Here is a 26,702-nt window from a genome sequence, read left to right as displayed (position 1 = left end):
CTGGCAAATATAACTGATCAAAAACGATCCAATCATGCGGGTTTTTCTGTCCTTTTAATTGAGCTGTTTATTTATTCAACCATTTGCGTATTCATCTATTTGTTCATTTACCAACAACTTTGAATGTCAACTTTATTTTTTTTATTTTTTTTTCAAATTTAATAAACATTTATTGAAGAAACATTTGTACAAAACTAAACTTACATTACATTACTCTACTTACATTACTCAACATCACTCTACTTATTACATTACTGTACTTATTGGATAAGTCACTTTTACTTATTTCTTACTAACAGTCACTTAGTAACAGTCACTTACAGCGTCATGTTACTTACATAACGTTACTAAACAGAACATGACTTACAATACATTACAATACAAAATTCGCAATTCGCTAATTAAGCTCACTTGCCTACCTATAACTACTTAAGTACTTTACGAAACGGCACCTTAATTACCTTCTACGAACACTACAAAGCAAATTTAGAGACAGTGTTGGTAGAAAGAAAAGATAAGATTTTGGGCTTTGATTTAGTGTGTCTGTTTAAATTGGCTGGTTAAATCAGGAAAAAAAGGCTTGGCGGGAAAATCTGTGAATTAGGGATGAGCTTCTTTAAATTCCTGCATGTTTGGTTTCTTGTCGAAACATTTTCAAGGGTAAATGAATAATTAGATTAATTAGATTAATTAGATTTGATTAGAATAATTAGAATAATAATGAAAAGGTGTAGTCTGTGTCTTGGGAAATCGGTTAGGTGAGTTAAACGGGGGATGTCGTTAAAAGTTATTTGTTTATTTGAAAGTGTAATGTCGGTGTCATTTTCCTGGTTGAACCATGATATGGCTGTGAACGTCAACTTTAGCTGCTACTACTATAGGCATTTTTTGTTACGGTACAATTTAACTAACAGAAACAAATATTAAACAACTTTAATATTCTTACTAAGGAGCGACTCTTAAAGGAAGTACACTTTTATGCTAAATAAACTTATTTAAGCCCACTACAAATTACATCTTAGCTCACCACTGACACAATCTCACAGTTGTCTCCCAAGTTCCTCGAAATTAACAATCTTCCACAGTAGCTCTCTTTCGTTATAACTCTCTGAAAAATCAGTCACTCCCGACAACAACAACTACTACTGCTGCACGATTGAGTCCTTTTGTACAAAGTGTTCCAATAATTCCAGAAGCTTGCAAAAACCATTTTGGTGGTGTTACACCATAGCTACGCAACCTAATAAAAATTTGCAGAAAGTTCCTTCGTGTGCATGTCAACATGACTACGTATTCTAGAAATTTCTAGAAACTGATAATTTCAGTGACTATCCATAGCTTATAGTTAAGAGTAATAACAGTGTTTGATAAGAAGTTCATAAACTAAGTAAGTGAAACAAAGCAGTCATCAGCATACGGAGCCATTAGGAATTTAAATTTATATATTGGTTTATTTCGATGATTCTTGCCTGCAAATATACGATCGCCTAGAAAATAAACTTATTATCATAAAAATGATAGGTTTCAAAGACATCAAGTTGAATGCTTAAACAATAATGCAGACACAGACCTCTTTTTACCTGCAGATCGTAACTCAGACCGATCGTAAGCGACTTATTGTTGTTAACTAAGTGATTGTTCTAAGTATTTGGTTGTTATTTCCGATTGGCTTAATCAAGTTATTTAACTTAAGTACAATTTCGATTCAAATTCAGCACATGACTGCAATTAAATTGCCCATACATTCCCAACCTCATTTGGATTGACCTGTGGGCTCTTCCTTGAGGAGTTGTCCTTTATAGAAGATGGAAAAACGATGTTCATCTTTCTTTTGAATCGCTCTCTGATCTGCAGATAGACGAGCAACACGAAATATGGTTCTTAGCACTCGAATATTTATTGAAACACTAAAACTTGATGATATAAAGTTAATAATCAGTTCAATGTTTTTTCTTACCTGAGTGTTTCGCATACTGTGTAGAGCGAAAATCAGGAAACCCTGCAGCATAAAAATGATTTCAAGATCATTAATTTCTACAATATGCAAAAAAATTAATAAAATATCTATTAAGATTTCCAAGAAGGAAGGAAAATTGCACATCTTATAATTGAAAAAGAAGTCTGCCTTCTCATGCATAGTTGACACCTATTTGTCTTAAAAATTCCAAAGAAATGTAATCTGACCATCCTAATGGTGTCTCACTTGCTCAGAAAGAGATTAATGTCTTTTTACAGTTACCATCGAATACTGACCTGAGTAGAGTTAAGTATGGTGAAGATGTAAGCGAAAGCTTTATGTACAGGCGAGAGGAGACCGAATAGCCACGTGACACCCAGCTGGGGAATCATCACCACGCATGTTTTGATGCCAAGACTAGGAGTTAGAAAAAAACATTCTTTTACTTTCCTCTGACAATGAATTTTCATTGTTAAAAATTGTGATGCCTTACTGATTACGGAATAAGGAGGCTAGGCAAATATAGCTCCACAGGGGGGGCATGGCAATCTCTTCCACTATTTGGTTTTAGTTTTATGATGTGATTCTCACCGTATTTGCTGAAAATGGTGGTCTGCCCCTGTTGGCTGCAACAGATTGGTCATCTCCCTTACTACACGTAGGAGTATCAAAATGTTGAGCTAAAGTATACAAAAAAAGGTGATTATTTAGATATGGATGTCAAATAGCCAAAACAGGGGAGGATCTTTGCCAAGGAAGTTATTAATTCGGTAACAAGCGTGGGATGAAGAGTAATTTACTGGGAATAGATCCCCCAACTGGGGAACCAGGATTAGGAGCTTCGATCCTCTGCCAATGAGCAAAAGAAATCGCGCACAAAAGTGTCTAAACTGAAAGAACCACGCCAAGTAAAGCCTTATGTTAAATTATATAAATTACATAAATATATCCCACTCTTCCTGCTCCTTTCACATTTTTAATTTTTTTTGTGTTTTTTTTTTTTCATGAGTTATTTTTGTGTTGAAGGAAGGGGGAGAAGTTTTTTTTCATAATGTGTAGTAAAAGTTGGAGAATTTATGAAGCTATCTTATGCCTGTGAGGACATTGTCTCCACAGGTTTTTCTCGCTATTGAAGACCATCAGTAGGTTAAAATTGACCAGCATCCCCGCAAACAGCGGCTACGTTCAAAGCTTTTTGTGAGTAAATAGGGAAAAGAAAATGATATACATTGTCTTGGGTCATATCATAAATTTTTAATTCGTTTTAAAGAGCAGAGGAAAAAATCTTTAGCAGCAATTAGTCCAGGTATACCGATCACAATCACAAACACTAATCATTAACTCACAACTTCAATAAAAGCCACAAAGGCGACGAATATCCAGATCAGGTTGTTAGTTGAGGAAAGCCAGCAACTAAACTCGAGGAAGTGAAACACAAGAAAGAAACACAAATTGTCAGAAAATAAAATGATACCTATTTCAAACTATATCCAAAAACAAAACAAAGAATTAAATGCAACGAATTAAAAGGAGAAGAGCAAGAAGAAACCCTTGAATTTTTTTCTCACTATTTATCACTCGTATAGCTTCGTAACCCTTCTTTTCCAGCAGCGATGCCAAGTGAAATGGCCACCATGATCACTGGAAGACCTACCCATAAAGAAAGAAAGGAAATCAAAACATTTTACTGCATGAAAACACCAGATTTGGCGATCCGAAAGCATGGTTACAGTTACCAGTGCATGTTTTAAAATAATAAACTTACCCCACGAGATGACGTGATACATGTACATTTTGGTGTTAATGTTGTAAACTTTCACGACGAAGAAGTAGAGATAAATTCCCTCGATCAGCATCCAACAGAAAGCGGCCATCAAGAAATACTGCATCAGAGCTGCTATTGTAACACAGGCAGCCTGTGGAAAGGACGAGTTTCCGTATAATTCTTAACGTGCTTCTTTCGACAAGATATTTACGGTGCAAAGAGTAAACTCATTCTATGGATAGAATGAGAGGCTACTGACTTTGTTTCCTGTGGCGTTTATTCCAGCGAGGAAGATGATCTGTCCAGCTCCAAGGGAAATAGAAACACTCAGTCGAATTTGAGAGAGAGGTTTACGAACATCTCTGGTAAAATAATATTAAAAACAAGAAGAATGAATGAGACAAAAGCAACAACACACAGGAAAAAATGGCAATAAATTAACTAAATCTTGACAGCGAAGGAAAGAAGAAAGTCAGTAAATAGCTCCAGAGAGGACAAAAAAAGAAAATATTGCGAAGAAAATGTCTAAAGCCTAAACAATTCATAAAAAGTGAAACCATTAGTTGTTCAAAAGTTCGTGATGGGGCATGAAATGTAGCTTGAGTTTGTGAATTATGCGACATGACTGTTCTTGTTTGCATGGAGACTGACATTGAGATCTCTTTTATCACCAGCCTTGTTGAGGGGAGTTAAGAATCTACCTCATTATTAATCGAGTGCATTGCTTACGTGAGGCAAGAATAAAGTATTAATGTTAAAAGTATCCCGATTATGGAAAGGCTCAGTCCCACGTAGGTGGCAACTTTCAGAATTGTTTCGTCCTCCTCGGTGAGCTGTGTCAAGAAAAGAAAAATTAAAGGACAACATTGAGTTAGTTCATTGAGCCCATAAAACTATTAAGTAAGGCAAAAATAACTTTATTACCTTTGTGCTACCGTCGTAGTCCAGTAAGACAGCAAAATGCGTCAAATGATTGCAACTGCAAACTGTTTCTTCTGAGTTACTTTTTGACGTAACTACATGACAACCTTCCTCTGAAAAGCTGTCACACATGGAAAAAGAGTAAAGTTAAAAAATTATTCATCGTTTGGGTAAAAGGTGATGTTTGAGAATTTTGCGCTAAGATTTTCTTCCACTGTAGTCATATTTGCGAGAACATTTCAATCAGACTTCCATTCTCTAAAAACGACAACATGTTGGCTTCCAGGAAAGTGTTAATCTGCGCAAAAACATCTGAGAAAGTTCATTCATTGTCCTACATACTAAATTTAATTTAAGAAGGAATAAATACTATGCAATAATATATTGTAGTTTTTTCACCTTTTGCTGCGGCTACTCCAAAACATACAGCGCTTCTCTGCTGTCAAGACCTGAAAATAGATTTTATCTTGTCAGAATAAATCAAAACAACGCATAGCAGCTAATTTTTATGTTACCTTTAGGTTTTTGAAGTTTAGGATGACATTTTCTCGCAATTTCTCTGGCTTGGGGTCCATAGTTACGGCCATTATCCTGGAGTTGATATACCTATGAAGAAATTGTATTTAAAAATGGACCAGAACCACGGAAGCAATGTTACATATTCTTGGTAGATTCAATCAGCCAATTTTTCATGAAGGTGGAATGATCAGAGACAAGCAGGGAGTCTTCCAACCCTAGTTAGGGTTTTTGGAAAGTGTGTCAGTTCAGTTTAGTTGAACTTAGATCTTATGTGTTTCCGTGTTATGTGTTTTTAGAGGTAAACGACATGGAGTAATATGAAAATAACGTCACCTTTGGTTGTCTGTTTCACTCCTTATGGCTTGATCTGTCAGAAGTAGGTCATGCAGATCCTTGTACAAAAACGCAGCTGCCATTGATCCTTTAAACGCCCCAAGAACCAACAAAAAATGCTTTTAAACAACAACAAAAGAACAATATTGAAAAGTTTATCAGGCTCTGAGGTATGTGACATTTTAGGGAAGGCGAATGATTGAAGAAGATAGACTATGTAAACTAAGGAAGCGCCTTTACATGAAGCTTTATTTCAATAAAGAAATTTCTATCGGAGAAACCAAGGTAATACTAAAAGTTGTAAAGTTACCACAGTAGTTAATACGAACCATTTTCCTCAAAATTTGAAGAAGCGATATCGATTCTCGCTCGCCATTGTTGTTCCTCAAAGTCGAAGCCACTTGCATTCAAGTGATAGGCTTTTTGAATGACCAAAACTGTCGGAGAGAAAAAAATGACAAATGAAAGCACCTACGGTGAAATTTGCAATAGCACACCTACACAAACATGCGTTTTGCGGTGTACACAAATATTTCATAATCTTATTGGATGGAAGTGTATTGTTTGTATCCTATTTGCCCTTCAACGACTATTCGACGAATTCAACCATTTTACAACGTTTTTTCAATGTAAAACTGATGAAAAAGTGCGTAGTACTGCACGGACTAAAATTGTGAAAACTCAATTCGTTCCTCGAACCGTTTCGTTAGAGAACTATAGAGTTCATTAGGAAATTTTTACGAGTACGGTTAAAAATCTTGCATTTATGTGCATCGCAGACGATTGGCCAATTTTGAGCTCAGTGTACGGTATGAAGTAAGCGGAAAGTATTTCTAAGATTTGGCAATTTTAGTTAGTAAAGTGTTACTCACCAATCTATTATTTAAGAAAAGTTCCAATAAACAGATCGAGAAGAACGCTTTCACAATTTGAAGGATTCCTATTCTCTCTTGTTGATTGTTTAAGAGAACGTTCAATTTTCTTCTCCACCGCGAAAAATCAAAGTATCAAACAAATTGAAAAAAAAAAGATGAATCGATGACATCCAACAATAACATTTCTGATAAGTTGGGTTAATAGCTGAGTTCTTACATCATGCCATAGGAAATTAGACAACTCAGTGGGACAGTCAGCAAGTTAGTAAGTAACAGAGGAATAGACTTTGAAACTAAACAGGATTGAAGGCCGCAAACTCACCCATTTTGGGGGAAACGAAATTTCACAATTTGAAGGATTCCTATTCTCTCTTGTTGATTGTTTAAGAGAACGTTCAATTTCCTTCTCCACCGCGAAAAATCAAAGTATCAAACAAATTGAAAAAAAAAAGATGAATCGACGACATCCAACAATAACATTTCTGATAAGTTGGGTTAATAGCTGAGTTCTTACATCATGCCATAGGAAATTAGACAACTCAGTGGGACAGTCAGTAAGTTAGTAAGTAACAGAGGAATAGACTTTGAAACTAAGCAGGATTGAAGGCCGCAAACTCACCCATTTTGGGGGAAACGATCCTTTCTGAAAGCCTCATTCCTCTCAGGTGTCGGTTGCCGTAATTAAGAGCAAATTTCTCGATGGCCTCTGCCACCTCAAAGATGGATGTTTTCAGTGTTTTAGCCTCTTCTATGCCGGCCTTGTCTTTTGTGACGTTCTTGATTTTTAAGGTGAAATCTTCAAACATAGTAACAGCCTCCTACAATTACGTAAAATATTTCCAGGTCATTAAACAGGCAGTCTCATACTGTATATACAATTCACACTAAGGATCCAAATGGTGTCCAGGGTATTCATTGGCCAGAGAACTCTTTTGGGGCCTGGATTATTTTTTCAGCTTCACCATTTTACCTCATATGGCTTAATGGTGGTTTATCCTTAAAGGTCAGGTATTTACTTTTTTATCGTTTAAAAACATACACCAAAGTTAAAAAGCCTTTAAGTCATATAGAATTAGATACCTGTAGGGAAGTCCTTCTGGTAATATTTATTCCGCCAAATTTTGAAACATACTCCTTTGCCTAAAATTAAAAATATTGTCTCTCACGTTTGTAAACAGAAGAGATGCTGAAAAACGGCATGCATAAAAACGGTAAATGACTATTTAGAGAACATACTAGCTGCTCAACTGGTGATGGCGATGGCGATGGTGATTGCGACGGCGACGGCGACGGCGACGGCGACGGCGACGGCGGTGGCGATGGTGATGGCGAGGGGAATGGCGATGACGAGGGCGATGGTCGTGGCGACAGCGACAGCGACGACGAAGGCGATGCCGATGGTGATGGTGAGGTTGCTATTCTGGGTGATAGTGAAGGCGACGAAGTTACCAAAGATATCGAGGAATCTTTAAAGAGAAATGTTAATCAAGACCACATCATACAAAAAAGTTGCCTTACTATTACACTGCGAGGGCAAAACTGCGGACGGAAAGGGGAGTAACAAAATGGCCGCTAATAACGTTCAAAACTCTTAAACGCACTCGATTTTTTATTAGTTATACAGAAAGCTCCTATTGTTTCTTTGGCATTTTATTCATCTTTGGCACACGTCTTGTGTGATTATTGCTTAGATAGGGCTGTAGGATGTTTTTCGAAAACTACACACCAAAATATTAGAGAATGAAACATATTCTGTAGACTTTTCCCAGTATTATAACATAGCCAGTAAATTTGTCTAATCAAATTCAATTGCGCGAGCGTGCTTCATATTCCTATTGTGCACGCTCATGACGTCAGCAATCAAATCCCTCGAGAAAAACATTTTCCACTCAAGAAGCTAGAGTTGCTCTCGGCTACGCCTCGAGCAACTCTTACGCATCTTTCGTGCTCTCCAAACTTCCCGCGTGCTTCATATCTCGATGAACGCACGCTGACGTATGAACCAATTTTTAATTGACTATCTCTTAGACAAGAAAGTGTATCTACGCCCTCTGAGGATATATGAGAACTGAGGTAATCCTTACCGACCTCGTTATAGAGTAGTGGTTGCTAAGTCGATCGAAATGTCCGCCATATTCGAATTAGATGCACGATGGTCAGTTTATTATGCTCACTGCACATTTTGCATTGCATTGAAATTAGCCCCTACAACTTCACAGTTCAAACGATCGGATATTAAAATAGAACACAGTAGACTTAAAATTGATTCCCCTATCCGAAGAACAAATAAGCCTGCAAGTGTGTTGTATTTGTTTTAGAAAACGATAATTGGCATGGTTCTTAACCGACATGAGTCAGGAGCTCTTCACAAAAAGATAACGCTCTTCACATCATCACGCGTTATCATCTATCAAAGCAATTGAACTGATAATTCTTTGCAATTGGTATTCACCATCAGTTTCATAACTGTTGTTATTCGTAAAAGTGATAGTAACTGAACCATCTGTAACTTTCCCCTGTTCACAAGGTTAAAGTTAGACGCGTATATCGTGAAAACGTTCATTGAGATTGTTTCAAACATATTTTAATTTACTCAAAGGTAAGTGTAAACTTGATTTTGACTGAGTGAGGGTTTTTATAATTTCTCTCGAGAATACCACAAACGTTAGCAAATAATGTTTTATATTGCCCTTAAGCGCTTCTAGTGCCTTCGAGTTTACTCAAAATAACATAAAAAAAAAGAAAAAGAAAAACAACAACAACAACATATCAACTCACCCTTGGCGATCTCACAAATATAAGCGTGCTGTTTCTTCCAACTTTCATTATTATGAATTCCAAACACGCCCCGTTCGCCATTACGGAACCTCTTGTACATGAAAGCCGCGTCGTGTTCACCACTTGGCTCCCCTTGTCCCCATTTGGAAATAGTCAGCGGTCTTCCACTCACCCACGTCCAATTCCTGGCCCTTTTTCTTAAACCAATTCTCCATTTATTTTCATAGTTTGTAGTATTTCGCCTTTGAATTTCGTCATTAATTAAACTCCATTCTTCTTGGGTTTCAAAGGAAACTAGGTCCCCTCCTAGACTTGAGCATGTGTCTCTGCTCCAATGCTCGGACTCTCCATCCACTGAAATTATGTACCAAGAGTTTTTAAAAGTTATATTTGGGCATTCTACATGATGGAGAAGATGAAAACAAAGATACCAATTATCCTAATGACCATAAACAAAGCGATAATTTTAATAGCAATGATAACATAAAAAGATTATAATCACAATAAAGGAAAAAATGAATGAGGCAGATAACGTGACTCATTCCCAAAATAATTCCTTTTTCTTTTTTTACATCATATGGTTTTGTTTGATCAGTGTCAGTCAATACAATACATCCTTCTTCACTACGGCGTCCGCCACCCTGGCCTGCTTTTGTGGATTAGTTAACTTCACTTCAGCTAAGATTATCATTATAAGGTTATTTGTGAATTCATGTAATTTTCGTAGTTGAGTTTTTGAATATTAATTAGTTCCTAGAACAGTGAGCGAGGTCTTCTATACTTCAAATACGCTTTCGGTAAGTCTTTGCAAGTCCGTTCAAAGTGGACATTGGTACCGGAAATTTTGCAACAGTAAACAAAAGAATTCAACGAGAAAAAGCTACTTTAAAATTCCCCTTTTCATGAAAGACCAGTTCCACAAGAAAACTACCACACTTAAAGAGAGAAACAAGAAACAAGAAAACTACCGCACTTACAGCCGTAACTCATTAGGGCTCTTAAGGAAAACATTTCGTTAATTTCAAGGGAAAAAAACTGTTATTCACCAGCCTAGGTCGGTCCGTATTGGGAAAGACTGTGCAATTTATCTGAACTACCGGTGCTCAAGACCTTGGGCACAGTGATAACCAATACAGACCTTCCAGCCGGTGAATAACATATTGATGACTTGTACAAGAAACACACACCCGAACACACAAAAATAAAAGTACTTCGATGTGTTATGTACAAAACATCAAGCATACACAAAAAATTTCACGGGCAGTGTGTTCAACTACTTATGCGCGCCTAAAAGTTCATTCGTCGCTCACACGTACAAGTTAGGTGGGCTGAGTATATTCTGTGAGCAATGGTTTTTTACTTTTAAGAAGCAAGAGCAATTTTCATGACATACGTGCAAGACTGCTATTGTTTCAGCACATTATATGCTTTATGGTTGGAATATGATCTTACCTCCGGGCATCTCGCAAATGTAGGCATCTCCTTTATCATTCAGAGAGATACCATTAAAGAGGCTTCCATTCATGGATATTTCCGCCCTTTCGTCGTTCACACTTGGCTCAGAATCTCGCCATTTCGAAATATTCAGCTGTTGTCCACTCTTCCATATCCAAACCCCGTCTTTCTTCTCCAAACCAATGAGCCACGCATTAATAGTCGAAGTATTCCAAGTAGCATGCTTTTGAATCTCATGATTGATAAACTGCCATTCTTCCTCAGTCTCGATGGAGACTAAATAACCTCCCAAGATGGAGCAGACTTCATTGTTATAAAACCTGTAAATTTTTCCTTTCGAAAATATGTAAGAGGAGTTTTTGAAACAGGTTGGTTGGCACTCTATAAGAAGAAAATAAATGAATAAATAAATAAACGTAAAAATGTATACTGATGATAACAATAGTGAAAGCGATAATGATAAAGACGAGAAAGTATTTTTTATATCATTAATTTTAATAACAAACAATGGGCATCAAAACTCTCTACATCGCTGAAGCAAATATTACAATAAGGCTAGGTTTTAAAAGTGGATCTTGGGGAGATCAGGGTAATAGCACCGTTATTCTTTGACTTTTTGTTTTGCTTTTCCACTCACGTTTTGAATCGCAACCCAATATAGTTTTTAAAGGAAGTCTATAACTAATTAATATGATACTTAGTTAGGTATTATCTTTTTTTCCATTTTAAGGAACATAAATATTAAATTGGAATGAAGCTGCCTCACCTGTCCCTGGCAATTTCATCAACAAACGAAGGATGTCTGTAGAAGAGAAAATGGACAAATAAATTGCTTGTTATCTCAAGAGTAACATTTGAAACAATGAAAAAGTTTATTAGATTTCGAGTAAAACGAGTACTAATTCATTTTATTTGCTACATGCCCTTTAACATCTATTCATGAATTTTATTACCTTCCTAGGGAGCTCACGGAGAAATTATAAAAAAAATGCAGCACCTCCGCAATTCACCAACTAGCTCAACAAAACTTGTCACATGTGGAAACATTTTTAAGGATACGATAGACCCTTAGGAATGTCCTTCGGAAAATTTTTTTAAACGGGTTATTCGGAGCGCAACCGAACTATACATGAATGAAAAGAATGTAAAATGTGCTATCCAGAGGAAAAAAATGTTTCGTTTGAGCTCGCATTTTAAGCGAATGAATCGGGTATCAAATCTGAGCGCTCCAAGGAAACCTACTTTCCACTATATGGAATCTAAAAGGCTTCAGGAATCCAATTTATAAGAGATCCATTTCTGATTAAGAACTGAAAGTTCAATGCGGAAATCTTTAAAGTCTGTTTTGTCTTGTTTTAATTAACAGTGCCAAATATCCGCCACCTGACTATTTTTTTTTCTGTTTGGTTTGGCTGAATTTCACAGGACGTTCCAAAATGGATATAAATGTGTCACAAATGGAAAGTCAAGATATAATTAAGGTGGTACTAACCTAGAGTACAACTTATACGAATGTGTCATTACGAGTGATTATTATTCAATTATTTTTCATTGCAAGGAAAGAGAAAAATATCGAAATAACTAATACTAACGATAATGATGATAATTAGCTTTAATAATTAGACAACAACTAGAGAGGACATGTTAAGAGTTTGGTATGTTTAGTTATTAGAGTTCCGTAAGGTAAATGTCGAAATAAATATTTTACAAATAAAAGTCAATTTTGACGGTTTCATAGCTACCGCAGAACAAACAGGAATAACTAGGGTCGTACTCACCCAGCATACAACATATCACCGATGTTTTGAACATTTTGCAGGATTCACTTGTATTTGATTCACACCGCGTGAGAGTTGCGGATTTGCGGCATCCTCACAAAAAGTCTTTCGTACGAGTTAGACTTTAATGCAAATCATGATCTCTGAACACATGTTCATGGCATTTTTTTCTGTCATAGACGGACCAATGGACAAAAAGCCACTTGCACCTGGTGTGGAGCATTGTTTTTCCAATAGAATCGGAAAACTTCACGGCATTAAAATACTTTTTGTAGTTGAAGTGTTGTGGAAGAAGTAGCTAAAAAATATTTGATGGTAAGAACAGTAATTGTTTTATGAGCTCTGTTAGATGAAAGTTGTCTTAACAAAATTCTGTTTTATCAACGGGCAGCTTAAGCTAGTATGCCATCTGTTCGTTATGCATAAATGAGAATTATTGTTATTTATTCATATCGCCTGTGACATGCTAATTACTTCGTATGCCTTTAAAACAACTGTGGCTAACGGCCAAAGTTTAGTGTTCAGCCTACAAAATAACTCTCCTCTTCAAAAGCGTCATGCAGACCATCACTTTTCTGTCAAAATGTTTGAATTCCAACAATTTAGAACGAGCGGTGAGTCAGAAGCTCTTAGTGCGAGACGTTCTTGGATCATAGTGATGTGCTCTGTGGGCGAGACATTCTACTCTCCCAGTATCTCTCCACGCTCATGGAATAATTTATTATTTATTCTGGAATATTCGCTCGTCTTAGCTGCGATATATTCAGAGGTCAATCGAAGCTTGAAGCGTTTTGACCAATCACATTTGAGCAGTGCAGAGAGGAAAGTGCTTGTTTACTTCAGAATAATTCTTATTTTAACTTCTTCCGTCATAATCGCACGCTTCGTCACCATGTTTATTTATAAATGGGTATGACGTAAATTAGATTATTATAAACTGTTGAGCACATATACATAATGGACTCCTTCTCTCCCTCATTGAAATTCCTCTGCAATGCTAAGTTTTACTATAGTGATATTTGAAAACCAGGCCTATCGAAATATTCTGTATTTCTATCGCTAAGCTTTTTCCTTTAAATTATATACTCTGCGTAAGAGTTCTTTAATCGTTGTTTAATGATGTGTGCCGAATAGTGTATAATCTCTTGGTTTATGCCATTTAAGGCTAACATTGCGCCAATTCAATTCCAAATTAATCGATGTGTTTTCGATTTAAAACGACACTCCTTATTTTAGGAATGCGAAAAAAAAATGGGTACATGTAACTGATCCAAAAAAAGATCCAGTCATAAGGGGCTTTTTCCTGTTCTTTCTAAAGAAGTTGTTTACTTATTCAAACATTTACGTATCGATCCATTCATTTATTAAGCAACAGCTTTGAATGTCAGCGTTAGCTGCTAAGACTGTTAGTATTATTTTTAACAGTAAAATTTGAAAGACAAAAAGAGCATCATTTATCAACAGACCCAATTAATTTATTAAACAACTTGTAATATTCTTGCCAAGGAGCGACTCTTAAAGAAGTAGAATAATTATCCTTAAAGAGACAACCACAAACTATTTCTTTGCTCACCACTGACACAATCTCGAAGTTGTCTCCAAAGTAACTCGAGATTAACAATCTTCCACGGTTGCTCTCTCTCGGTATAGCTTTCTGAAAAGTCAGTCCCTCCCGACAACAATTACTACTGCTGCACGACTGTGTCCTTATGTACAAAGTATTCTCGCAAATTCCGGACGCTTACAACACAACGATATTGGTAGTGTTACATCATAACTATTTAACCTAATAAAATACTCCAGAAGGTCCCTTGGTATGCATTTTTGCATGACTGGGCATTCTCGAAATTTCTAGAAACCAATAGTTTCAGTCATTATCCATAGCTTATTATCTAAAGTAATAACAGTGTTTAGTGAGAAGTTTGTAAACTCAATGAGTGAAATATCGAATATGAAATAATCATGCAGTAAGCGCAGAAATTTAGCGCGCAAGAATCGAAAGATAAATACATTCAATTAAAGCTGCGTGCTAGAGTGCTTCTTAAAGAAAGACAATTCGTGATATCTTGGCTTAAATTCCTGCCTTGTCTGTAGTGGACTGTGTTCTTACTCGAAGGAAAGTCATCAAGATACTGAGCTGTTAGAAATTTGAATTTATAGATTTGTTTATTTCGATGAATCTTGCCTTCAAGTATACTATCGCCCAGAAAATAAACTTGTTATCGTAAAGAAGATAGATTACAATTACAGTTAGTTGAGTGCTTAAACAATTATGAAAAGAAAAACCTCTTTTTAGCTGCAGATCGCAAGTCAGATCGATCGTAACCGACTTTATGCTGTTAACTAAGTGATTGCAATAAGTAATTGACTGTCATTTCCGGTTGGCTGGATCCAGTTATTTAAGTTAGGTGCGATTTCGATTAAAACTGAGCACAAGACTGCAATTTAACTGCCCATACATCCCCAACCTCACTTGGATTGACCTGTGAGCTCTTCCTTGTGGAGTTGCCCTTTATAGAAGATCGAAAAACGATGTTCATCTTTCTTTTGAAACGCTCTCTGACCTGCAGATAGACGAGCGACGCGAAACACATTCCTAGCACTCGTACTCGGATATCTCTCGAAAAACTAAAACTTGATGATATGGAGTTAACAATTGGTTTGTTTATTTTCCTTACCTGAGTGTTTCGCATGCAGTGTAGAGAGAAAATCAGGAAACCCTGCAGCATAAACATGATTTCAAGATCATTAATTTTTACAATATGCAAACAAATTAGACAAAATACCTATTAAGATTTCCAAGAGGAAAGAGAATTGCATGTCTTATAATTAAAAAAAGTCCGTCTTCTCTTGCATAGTTAACAGAATTGTTTTTTTTAAACTTCCAAAAAATATCATGTGACGATCGTAATGGTGTTTCACTTGGTTAGAAAGTAAAATAATGATAGAAATTGAATGATTTTGGCAGTTACCATCGAACACTGACCTGAGCAGAGTTGAGTATGGTGAAGATGTGAACGAAAGTTTTATGTACAGGCGAGAGGAGACCGAATAGCCACGTGACACCCAGGAGGGGAATCATCACCACGCGTGTTTCGATACCCATTCTCGGAGTTAAAAGAAAACATTCATTCATTTTCCTTTGACAATTAATTTTCATTTTTAGATATCGTAATGCCTTACTGATTAAGGAATGAGGAAGTTAGGCGAATAGAGCCTCACAGGAGGACATGGCTGCCTCTTCCACTATTTTGTTTTAGTTTTATGTTGTGAATCTTACCGTATTTGCTAAAAATGGTTGTCTTCCCCAGTTGGCTGCAACAAATTGGTCATCTCCTTTATGACTCGTACGAGTATCAAGGTGTTGAGCTGAAGAATACAATTGGAATAAATTGATTATTTAGATATGATTATCGAATAGCCAAAGCTGGAGAGGATCCTTGCCAGAGACGTTACTAGTTTGGTAACAAGCGTGGGATGAAGAGTTATTTACAGGGAATAGAGATCCCAACCGGGGAGCTTTGATTATCTGACAAAGTGCGAAAGAAATCGCAAACTTAAGTGTCTAAACTGAATGAAAAATTTCAATCTACTTCTCTTACTGCCCCTTTCATCTTGTTCAATGTTTTTTTTAGGAGTTATTTGTGCGCGAAAAACATGTCTTGGTAAATCAATGTGAAACAGTAAGAAAACATTAACAAGGAAGGGGAAGAATCTTTTTGCTCATACTATGTAGTTAAAGTTCGAGAATTTATGTAATTTTGGTAGTTGAGTTTTTGAATGAAGAAATGTAAAATGCATATGGTTTCCGTGTTTACATAGCCTGATGTCGATAAGCTGGAAACCACTCCGCTTCGCGTCGTGGTTTCCCTACGCTTATCTCGTGTTCTCCCAACCTCCCGCGTGTTTACATCAGGCTATGTAAACACGGAAACCATTTTACATTTCTTTTATAAAATAACTAATGAAAGAGGAACGAAAACCGTGTTTACGTACGCTTATGTAAAATGGTTTTATGGCCAATCAGAGCGCGCGTACTATTTGAATTATTTTATAATATCAATTAGTTCCTCGTTGAGCTGCACCTCCCCCGCCCCCTACACTTCCTTCTTCCTCTCCCACCTGAACAGACTTAGAAAAAACGTAAATTAAATGTGAATACAAGTTATCATAAATGTCCAACTGGAGATACACAGTTAACCTTATAAAGTTGTTACCGGAAAGTTTGTCGGAAAAAAGAGCAAAAATTTAAAGTGCACGCGACAATCTCAAAAGATTATCTGGGTAACGGTAATTAATACGGACATAAAAAGTAAAGATAAATTAATTAGTGTTAGTTCGTTCTTTTTTTCGTTTTCATACAGTTTAGAATGTAAAGTCAGTGTTTTAGATAAAATAGGTTAATCAAACCCATGATGCCTCGTCCTTAAATTAACATTTTCTTAACTTTCCCTGAAATCCTGAGGTCAAGTCTAGCCATGACATAAAAGCTACCCGCAATACCTTTCGGGGTTATCCCTTGCACTTCCGACATGCTTTCTTCTGACAGCCTTTCTGGAAAGAACTGTATTTATTTTTTGTCTTTCTCAGAGGGCGCAGTAACGAATCCTGTAATCTTACTGGCCATAAGTGCGGTCCGGATTTTCCTAACTCTGCCCACTGGCACGGTATCACTTGCGCAAGCCCCGCACTACATGCCTAACTTTGTTGCTAGTTTTCGTAAATACATTTCGTTTTGCCAGCCGGGCAGTATTTTCAAGCAAATTATTTGACAAAAAAATCAAGCCGATTAACAACTTGTTGATCCTCAATTTCTCTCTCTCAAATCACTTTGGTTGCCAGCCAAAAATTTGAGTTTTAAATGAATTTTGGTAGCAAGTATGTCATTAAATAGGTTGACACGCGGCCTAAAAACCATTTGTGACTAACCTAAACCTTCAGTAGAAGAAGCTCAGAAAGTTAAAAGGTGAGGTATTTCTTTACAATTGAAATTATTAGTGGAAATTTCATTTATCATATATCTGAATCTCTCAAACAAGTTGTTCATTAAAAACCAGTGAGCGAAGTCTTCTATACTTTAAATACGCTTTCGGCAAGTCGTTGCAAGTGCGTTCAAATGGGACAGTCGCTTCCGTAATTTCACAACAGAATACGAAGGAATTCAGCAATAAAAAGCTGCATTAAAATTCCCCTTTTGATGAAAGACCAGAGTTACTCGCGTGATTGCACTAAACAAACGAGCAAACTCCCACAACTTCAAAATATACTTTTAAATTTAATTACAATTACTTTCACGTAAGTTTATTTGCCAAACCAGCGCCGTTGTTGTTGTTGTCCTTTTTTCTTACGCGCCCTCTAATTGACAGGTGTCAGATTGTGACAGATACTTGTGAAACAAATGTTTCAAAGTTTTTTTAAAGAAGCCTTTTAAATCACTTTTTTCAATAAACAAATAAAAATATTTCAGTGAAGCCTCTCTTTAATTTGCATTACCTCAGTCTGTTTCGACTACCATTTACTCGCTCAAAATTTGTTCAGTTCATGGAGGATCTTGCCGTAATTACAGCACTAACTCATTAGGGTTCTTTTGGAAAACATTTCGTCGAGTGTGGAGAAATTCTGTACAGTAAATGGTGTTAACCCGGGGGTAAGCACTCTCTTAGGTACTTAGGTCCAGTAATCTGGTCTAAGTTAGATGGAAAAATAAGAGCAATAAGAACGCTGCAAGAATTTAAAAACGCTTTACATAAAGTAGATATACAAAGTTTAATCTCTTCGAATAATTGCAAGAACTGTATTTTATGTAAATCTTAAATATTTTAAATATTATCAAGATCATATTATTGTAATTATTATTATCTTATTATCTCATTATATTAAGGTTATGATCTTATTATACAGGGTAGGGTATTATAAACATGGGGTCTACTATTTCGGGGTAGGGTAGTTTTATATGGGAAGAGCTCTTTTATCATATTCCAATAGATTTTTAATGCATGGTTTTATATAGATTAGATTAGTTTAGTTTAGGTGTCCTTACTTAGTGGGAAACTGCTATCTTATTTGACACGTAAATAAAGTTTATTATTATTATTATTAACATGTAATAGTGTAGTTTGATCGTTCAGGTGAGTGTAGTCCTAAGAAGGACTGTTGTCGGTAGTGGTGACTGACGTTTCGACAACCCAAGGTAAGCCCTGACGACAACTCACTACGGAGAGCAGTTTACAGGAAACCGACACATACCTACAAATTACTGGACGAGTCATTCTACAACCCGACATCAAAGAAAGCCACAACTATCAGGACTCTCACGCGACGAGCGCAACTAGTATGCAACACGACAGACAGCTTTTGCACTAACCTAGTCTATAGAACGACATACAGCACAACAGAAATTCATGGAGAATATTGGATTATGGCCTGAGTGTAACGCCATAACGCCACTTTATTAAAGCAGATAATAATAACATCTACAAAAAGAGAGACTGAAAATTTAAACTAGAGAAAGCCGTGCCAGGAGGGGCAAACCCTGTGGGAAAAACGGATAGGAAATCTGAGGAGGGCCAGGCACGACTTAGTCCCCCGCCGAGACTACTAATTAAATAATTTATCGTAAGCAAACGAAATCCGAAACTAAAGAGCAATAGATCGAGCAACTTTTAAGGGATCATTAACAGTGTGCTTAATGTGCCTGTTCTTTGAAATGGCACATTTCCAGCCGGCGTGCGTGTCCAGCAGATCAGCAGAAATACTCCTACACGCAGAATTTCAAGCGGCGCCAGACTTGATAATATGCGTGCCATAACTAGTGATGTCGTCTACAAATGGCTTAACGTATTTCCTAAATTCCTCTCTAAGCGTCGTGTACCAATCGCCTTTAGTAGCATGAAAATACTCCTTAGACTTAGATTAAACAATTCGTCCAACGAGGGGGGAGGATGACTCAGTAGATGAAGGAAGAAGCTTGAGTAACCTCTCGGTAATAGAAACCAGGCGAGTAGCCTTATGAGACCTTGCTAGGAGGGATGTATGCCCCTCCCGCCAATCTTAGGAGCTGCCCATTTACGCCACTTCAGCCAGCCAGATCTGTATTTCTGCTCGGTGGAAGGAGCCCTGGACTCCAACTGTAAATGGAGAAGGTTGGAACAAGCCTACGCAAAGATAGATCGACCAGAGAATTTGCGTCACGCCAAATCCCCGATTGCAGAACGTCTACAAGAAATAAAATAAAATAAAATAAAAGTAAGAAAAAAACAAAAGGTAGAATAACATAAAAAAAGAGATACATAATACAAACAGAAAATGGGATGCCACAAAAACCATCAAAACGGCCCAAGAGATACTGCCAAATCAGGCAAAACACAATAAAATAGCAAACGCGACGTAAAAACAATTTAGCCCAGAACACATACCGTCAAAACGACGATGCCAAATCAGGCAAAAGGTTCAAAACAAACGGAGGTCAAACTATTGACCGAAATGACACTGCCAAATCAGACAAAACACAACGAGGTTAGACTAAAAGATCAGCAACGACAAGGTGAGGAGCAGAGCTGAAAGAAAAGAGACATGTATGGTAAACAAGGATGACAAAAGCTCACCTAAAAAATACCCGTAAGGCGAACATTCTGAATCTCGGGTAACCACTGAAAACTGAGGGACGCGCCTTGTAAATTTGCCTCTGACCGGGACCTTCCAACAAGAGGTCTTCTATACAAGGAAGCTCAAACACTCCCTTAATACAAGACTTGAACGGAGAAGAGCTGTCATGCAAAAAGGGCCAAAAATAGGCCGAAGGCCACTGTGGAACGATCAGAGTGCCGTAACCAGAGCACGACGAGAGAGCTCTAACAGAAGGGACGATGGCACTCACAGGAGGGCAGACCCAATTGTTCTCGTCTCGCCAATCCAAGGCCAAGGCGTCAACGCCGCTGCAGCCGGGGGAGGAAAATTTATAATTGAACCTAGGAACCTGGGCGTTGTAATGCGACGCAAACCGATCGATTGTGTGAGGGCCCCATTTGGCGTCAATCACACGAAATACAGAAGGGTTGACGGACCAAATCTGCTGAGAAAATCTGCCCTTTCATTAAGCGACCTTGGGATCCATTGCGCTTCCAGAATGATGCTGTTAACAAGACAGAGATTAAAAATGTCCATGGCCAGAGCCTGGAGATTAATTTTGGAGCTTCCGATAGCAAAAATTCTGGCGGCGCCCTGATTATCAGTAAAGATTTTAACTCTCTTGTATTTCAATTAAGCAACGTAGGAAAGCAATAAGAAATAAATAGCTTTCAGTTCGCGGAACGTAGAACTTTGGCCGATATCCTCGGGTTCCCACATGCCGCTGAAAACGGTGCTGTCTAGAAAAGTTGAAAAAGCAGACACTACTAAGGCCGAAAGGAAGAACTGCAAAGGTAGAATATCTAACAACGCCGGAAAAAGGCCAAGCAAAACCGAGATACTTTTGGTGATCAAGACAAATATCAACATGATGTAGCCGGACTTAAGGTCCCATGTGAAAAACCAGTGTTCTTCATCCAGAACTTGGGATAGCGAGCGCAAGTCTTCATATTTGAATCTGGGTTTAACTAAACAATTGTTGACGCGCCTAAGATCAATAAGGAGACGCAATTTCTTTCCTTCCGCGACTGTTAAAGGATTCATGCAGAACGGAGGAACGACATGCTCAACAATACAACCATTACTAAGTAGCTCGGTAATTGCTTCGGCCAGAAATTCTGGATGCTGAAGCGCAGATCTGTTGTTCTTTAGAAAGCACTGTGAGGGATACTAGGCAAAAGGTAACCTGTAACCTCGCCTAATCATGTCAAGCACAAAATCTGAAGCATCTAATGCTTCAACCCAGAAGTTAAGCAAGGACTTCAAACGACCTTTGACGTCATTGCTACCGCCTTTACCACTAAATTCGTCGCTACAGGAAGACAATAAATCTACAAAATCACACTCAACTTGCTGGGCATCAGCATTATCAGTGATCACCAAACCGCCCTCTTGTCAATCACGGCGAGCGCTACTCTTTGAAGTGTCCGCAAGTTTCGTGCGTGTCAAGCTCAAATGACCAAAACCTCCACACTGAAAAAGGGGAAGTCACAATTGCATGAAAATAAAATCCACAGCATAAAAATAAAAGAAGTAGCGTGGAGTAGCGTGTGGCGTTAGCAGACCCGAAGGAAGATCACTAACTGACAACAGCTCTATATACGACACGCAAATAACGCGTATTGCGTAACTGAAACATCTAATTGTCTAACACAATAGACTGCCAAATACAGAACATGCAGAAAACAAATATCTGCTAAACGTACCGCACATATTTTGATATTCTGCACTAACTTAGTCTATAAAACAACATACAGCAAAACAGCAATTCATGGAGAATATTGGATTATGGCCTGAGTGTAACGCCATAATCGACGAGGTAAAAACAAAGCCAGTATAACGAGAAAGAGCAGGCTACTTATCTTAAAACAAGGCCCCAAACGACGAGCTGGTCTAGCTTCCGAACGAGAAGCCAAATCCTTAGACGAGAATCTCGACGAAGAAGCCGCGCGAAATACAGAGAAGGAACCACTTCCTTTCTCGTCAGAACGGACACGACGACGCTTCTCTTTATTATGGGCGGCCGTCACCACCAAAAATACAAGGATGTCAAATAAATCAGCAAATACAAAGCTGGCCTAAGGATCGGCTGCAGGATAGCACAGCGAATATACCGTTTGTGTGTACGCTGTACCACTCGACATTACGCTGAGCCATTTCACGCAACGCTACACTGTTTGTATGTACGCTGCACCATTCGACATTACGCTGAGCCATTTCACGCAACGCTACACCGTTTGTGCGTACGCTGTGCTATTCGACATTACCCTGAGCCATTTCAAGCAACGCCACACCGTTTGGTATGTGCACTGTACTATTCGACATTGCGCTGAGCCATTTCACGCAACGCTACACCGTATGTGTGCACACTGAACAATTCGACATTACGCTGAGCCATTTGACTCAACGCTACACCGTTTGTGTACTGTATTGCAAAAGAGTTCTAAGCTATTCGCAATTGAGCTAGTCCATTTCATAATTTCATGTTCCAACTCGACATAGGCAACTAGACCGTTTATCAATTGGCTAAACTATCCATGTTTAGGGTGTTCTGTTTCATGAAGGAAAACTAAACCGTCTATAATTTGGCCACGCCATTCCTTTATTAGCTATGCTATCCTGCAGCCGATCCTTAGACCAGCTTTGTATTTGCTGATCTATTTGACATCCTTGTATTTTTGGTGGTGACGGCCGCCCATACACTTTATTGGTTTTTCTCCCGGCTCTCCTCTCGGCCTGGTAAATTCTCTTCTCGTCGTCGGAGTCAGAGGCGAGTTCGTCAGACAAATATTCGTTAACAGTCGCCCATCCACATCCGCTCTCGTCAGCTAGCTTAATGCCTTTAACACGCTTGGAAACTAATTCAGTACCTGACTCCAGGGCAACTTTAACTTTCTCGTACAATTTCTGCTTGAGAGCGTCGGATGCTTCGTCTAGTTTATCCATCACCTGGAGGGAATGATCCAACTGCTGCTGGTTTCCTTTCCTTTTGCAGGTATATTGATCGCGCCGAGCTCTCTTGACTGCTTGATCAACGGACGAGCTGTTCTCCTCGGAAAATCGCTTCGCGAAATCGCTAAGCTTAGATTCAATAACCTTAGTGAGGTTATCGGCTAAAGAACCCATCGATTCAGAAACGGCAGACTGTATAGCAGCAGCGACAGAAGGATCTAAAACTCCATCGCTCCGACTAGAACATGCCCTAGCTTCCTCAGAGTCGCTCATGCTAAAGAACAGTGGAGTAGCGTGTGGCGTTAGCAGACCCGAAGGAAGATCACTAACGACACGCAATTGACGCGTACTGCGCAACTAAAACACCTAATTGTATAACACAATAAGAATACCAAATACAGAACGTGCAGAAAACAAATATCTTCTAAACTACGTACCGCAGATATTTTGGTGTTATCTGACGAGAACAAGTACCTTAACCGTGTTTTTTCCAAGAACAACTATAACGAGGACTTCATCCGACGATACACTCACCGACCTTAACTACTACTACCGAAGCTAACGACAACGCAACTCCTACGACCACAGCAACTATACCGCACATAAAGGGCATATCTGAAAACATCTCGCGCATCCTACAACCATTCAATATCCGCGTCGCTCACAAACCCATTTCCACGTTCCGCCAGTTACTGACTAACGTCAAAGACCAAGACGAACCGAGGAACAGACAGGGACTGGATTATAAGATCAACTGCTCCGACTGGCACGCCTCCTAAATCGGTGAGACCGGCAGAAACCTCAAAGCCAGACTGACTGAACACAAACGAGCGACGAAGAAAGGCGATGTCTACAATCACATTGCTGGACAACACCGACTTACGAACCACACTATTGACTGGGACTCTGCGCAATGCCTAACCCACAACACCAACTACTTTCAACGACTGACTCTGGAAAGCTAGTTTACTAACTTGGAACAGACTCCTCTCATACTGTGTTCCCTATTTACCAGGACATGTGTACAAAAAATGATCCAAAATTAACACAAACATCACTTCTTTCAAAGCCAAGAGTAGTATTCCACATTAGAGTAATATTTGAATTAAGTATTGGCAATTGTATAGTTCTGAGAACTGTATTTGATAATTAAAAAACAAACTCACAGTCTGATTAAATTGGTATTCATAAACAAAGTAATAGCTAGCTCACCTGATCGTAACATAAAGAAAACCAAGCAAGGACCCAACCAGTCTGTTGTCAGTTGTCAGACAGGCAAAAAATGGGTAGAACAGGATCCTGTATACAAGAACAGCGACAATATTCTGAAAAACTAATTAAAACAGAGGAATTAATTTTTTTTTCTGCTAGCTCATGTTGAGTGTTGGACTGCTGTGCAGGTAAAGGGGGTAAGTTTGTAGAGAAACTGTGGTGCTGTTTCAGTGGGGGAGTATAACAGGGTAATTAGAATTATTGTCTGAGTTGATAGTGGAAATTGGCCACTTTATAGAGTTTAAAAGCTGACGTTTCGTGTGCAATAGCCCTTCATCAGAGCAGTTGGAGGAACTGTGGGTTGTGTGTGTATTTATAGGCAGAAAATGGAGCTATGCTATTGGTGGGAATATGGTGATGAGAAAACAAGAATAAATTAGTTAAATGAAAAGCATTCATTGATACCATGTGGCTTAAGAATACCTGTTTGAAAGATAAATTTTGTTCTGGAGTTTTGCGGCCCTCCAAGTTGCCTTATATAAATGTATAGGGGAAGGCTGCAAAGTGCCATATGCTGCCCAGAATTATTAGGGAGATTAAAGTATCTAGCGACTGGTTTGGATGTGTCCTTGTCATTAATTTTTACATTGCAAAGGTGTTATGGCTGTGTTGGTAGTTGAAGGTTCAAGCCCCAGACCAAAACAACACTCAGGTCTTAAAATAACTGAGGGGAATGTGCTGTCTTTGATACAACATCTGCAAATGGTTAGACGTTCTAGTCTTCTTGGCTAAGGATGATAAACCACAGGCCCCATACTCTCCTACATCTCCTCTGTACTGGTTATAAGCAGGGGACATTAACCCTTTAACTCCCAGAAATGATTAACAGCTAACTTCTCCCAATAATATCCTTACATTATCCAGCAAACAGGTGATGAGAATACCCAGACTTCTCAGGTAGAAGATGTTTTCTTGATCCAACAGAAAAGTTCTCATAACTGATGAATATGCAATTGTGCAGCAGCTAGAGAGGAGAATTAATTAATAATCAGATCTTGAGAGTTAAAGAGTAAAACAACTCACAGACTTCAACAAAGAGTAACAAATGTGGCTCCCAGTGTGGTCATCTGGCCTTGTTATCATTTACAGAGGCCCACATTTAAACCTGCTTTTAAAAGGGCCTTAACATCCAAAGGAGTATGCTGCAAACTCTGGAGAATGCAACAAATACTGCACGGATGCTAACAGCTGGCTAAGACACAAACCAAATGCCTGAAAACCCTGACAATGCATGTATTTCCTCTTAGTCATTTAAACTGTATGTTAAATTCTATATAACTATATTAAAATTTGTTCATAAACTAATATTGGCCCATGGCAACTGAGTTAACCTAGAGCTACTATAGCCTTTAAAATGATTTTAACAGTGAGAGAAAAAACAAAGTAAAACAAACAAACACTCAATTTGTTCAAAATCAGGTTGCCATGGTATGACCACTTACCCTGCACCCATCCAGCTGGGTCAGGCATCTGAAAAATTCCATTTTTTGGTTGTAAAAACACATTCAGGCATGTGCTGGAAGTGGCTCCAAACATAACAGCAAAAGTGAATCTGTTGCCAAGATCACTTAAAAAATCAAATGGTCTGAAAGGAAACCACACAAACATTAGTAAAACAGTGGCACCCAAATAGCTCAGTTAAAAATACACTTCCATTAAATCCATTCAATAAGGGAATGCCTCATATTATTGCACTGTGTTTATATTCTAACTGAAATGGCACAATTTGCTGATAGATCAGGGGTGGGGGAGTTTATGGGTCAATCTTTGCTACGTATGTACCGCTGGCCTCTCAGAAAACCTGCCCCATTATAGTCTACCCTGTGGCCAATTATACACCTCATCTGCTAAGTGAGTCACTTTACTGGAAGTGTTATTTTTGTGATCCCATCTACCCATGTGCTGCTGGCCTCTTGGAATACCTGCCCTATTCTAGTCTATTCTGTGGCCAACTATAAACCCCATCTGCTAAGTTAGTCACTTTACCAGAAATGTGATTTTTGCAATCCCAACTTAGTCAATTTCTGTTTATACATGCATCTATGTAGCTAAAACCAAGTCTTTTAAGTAGGTCATGATCCTAAAATGAAGCAACACATTTGTTTATGTGAATTTAGAACACTTTACTTTTCACCTTCAGTACATTAACATTCTGGTAAATTTCAATCTAGTTTGAACCTTCCTGTTTGTAAATCCTCACTTTGATGTATGAAAATTTTCCAAATCATGAAAATGTGTTAGTCCCCACTCTAGTAACTCTATTGAAAATATAACCCCATTGTAGCTAAGTGAGTCATGAAAATGCCACCCAAACCAGCAGCACATCCCCTTGCCTTTATTACAAGTAGCAACTTTTTCAGAAAAAAGTACATGTAGCTGGGTGTCACTCAGACTTATTACAACTACTTAAAAGTACACAATGATCAGACTATATATTGCTGACCTTCAATATAAGCCTTGATCTTTTTGCT

The 26,702-nt window shown here is 38.2% G+C and overlaps 3 protein-coding genes across 3 annotated transcripts in view; all 3 read right to left on the bottom strand.

Annotated features, from left to right (window-relative positions):
- The window catches only part of LOC149051539 (stimulated by retinoic acid gene 6 protein-like), a 42,272-nt gene that overhangs the window by 13,855 nt on the left and 1,715 nt on the right, over positions 1 to 26,702 (bottom strand). Inside the window, exons 5-6 of the mRNA XM_089214435.1 lie at positions 25,674 to 25,816; positions 24,172 to 24,292 (exon numbers count right to left, since the gene is read on the bottom strand). Of these exons, the coding sequence (XP_089070561.1) occupies positions 24,172 to 24,292; positions 25,674 to 25,816 (264 nt within the window). The remainder of the gene's footprint in view (positions 1 to 24,171; positions 24,293 to 25,673; positions 25,817 to 26,702) is intronic.
- On the bottom strand, positions 119 to 21,730 carry LOC149051541 (uncharacterized). Its single transcript, XM_089186588.1, has 26 exons — positions 19,797 to 21,730; positions 19,397 to 19,596; positions 15,662 to 15,750; positions 15,368 to 15,488; positions 15,060 to 15,101; positions 12,382 to 12,679; positions 11,370 to 11,405; positions 10,601 to 10,984; positions 9,149 to 9,547; positions 7,607 to 7,836; positions 7,451 to 7,510; positions 6,990 to 7,188; positions 5,825 to 5,932; positions 5,496 to 5,583; positions 5,159 to 5,249; positions 5,043 to 5,092; positions 4,647 to 4,764; positions 4,452 to 4,555; positions 3,982 to 4,084; positions 3,723 to 3,873; positions 3,526 to 3,607; positions 3,304 to 3,370; positions 2,549 to 2,637; positions 2,254 to 2,374; positions 1,958 to 1,999; positions 119 to 1,848 (listed from the first exon to the last, which is right to left on the bottom strand). The coding sequence occupies exons 6-26, from the start codon at positions 12,413 to 12,415 to the stop codon at positions 1,729 to 1,731; spliced, it is 2,676 nt and encodes an 891-aa protein (XP_089042714.1). The 5' UTR covers positions 12,416 to 12,679; positions 15,060 to 15,101; positions 15,368 to 15,488; positions 15,662 to 15,750; positions 19,397 to 19,596; positions 19,797 to 21,730; the 3' UTR covers positions 119 to 1,728.
- Positions 21,946 to 24,162, bottom strand: LOC149051540 (uncharacterized). The gene has a single exon (XM_089185180.1). The coding sequence runs from the start codon at positions 23,230 to 23,232 to the stop codon at positions 22,564 to 22,566; it is 669 nt and encodes a 222-aa protein (XP_089041306.1). The 5' UTR covers positions 23,233 to 24,162; the 3' UTR covers positions 21,946 to 22,563.

The sequence above is a fragment of the Pocillopora damicornis genome, chromosome 1 (genome assembly GCF_964200805.1).
Source record: "Pocillopora damicornis chromosome 1, jaPocDami1.2, whole genome shotgun sequence".
Taxonomy (NCBI): domain Eukaryota; kingdom Metazoa; phylum Cnidaria; class Anthozoa; order Scleractinia; family Pocilloporidae; genus Pocillopora; species Pocillopora damicornis.
Note: the sequence above shows the minus strand (reverse complement) of the source record. Positions and strands in the feature narration are given on the sequence as shown.

Excerpts from the sequence above, each read along its gene's own strand:
- LOC149051541 (XM_089186588.1), bottom strand. The coding sequence starts at position 12,415 with ATGTTCAAAACATCGGTGATATGTTGTATGCTGG. Across the intron at positions 5,933-6,989 it reads GATCGTTTCCCCCAAAATGG|TTTTGGTCATTCAAAAAGCC; the intron begins GTGAGTTTGCGG and ends TCTCTCCGACAG. Across the intron at positions 3,874-3,981 it reads TAAACGCCACAGGAAACAAA|GCTGCCTGTGTTACAATAGC; the intron begins GTCAGTAGCCTC and ends TCCTTTCCACAG.
- LOC149051540 (XM_089185180.1), bottom strand. The coding sequence starts at position 23,232 with ATGAGCGACTCTGAGGAAGCTAGGGCATGTTCTAGTCGGAGCGATGGA.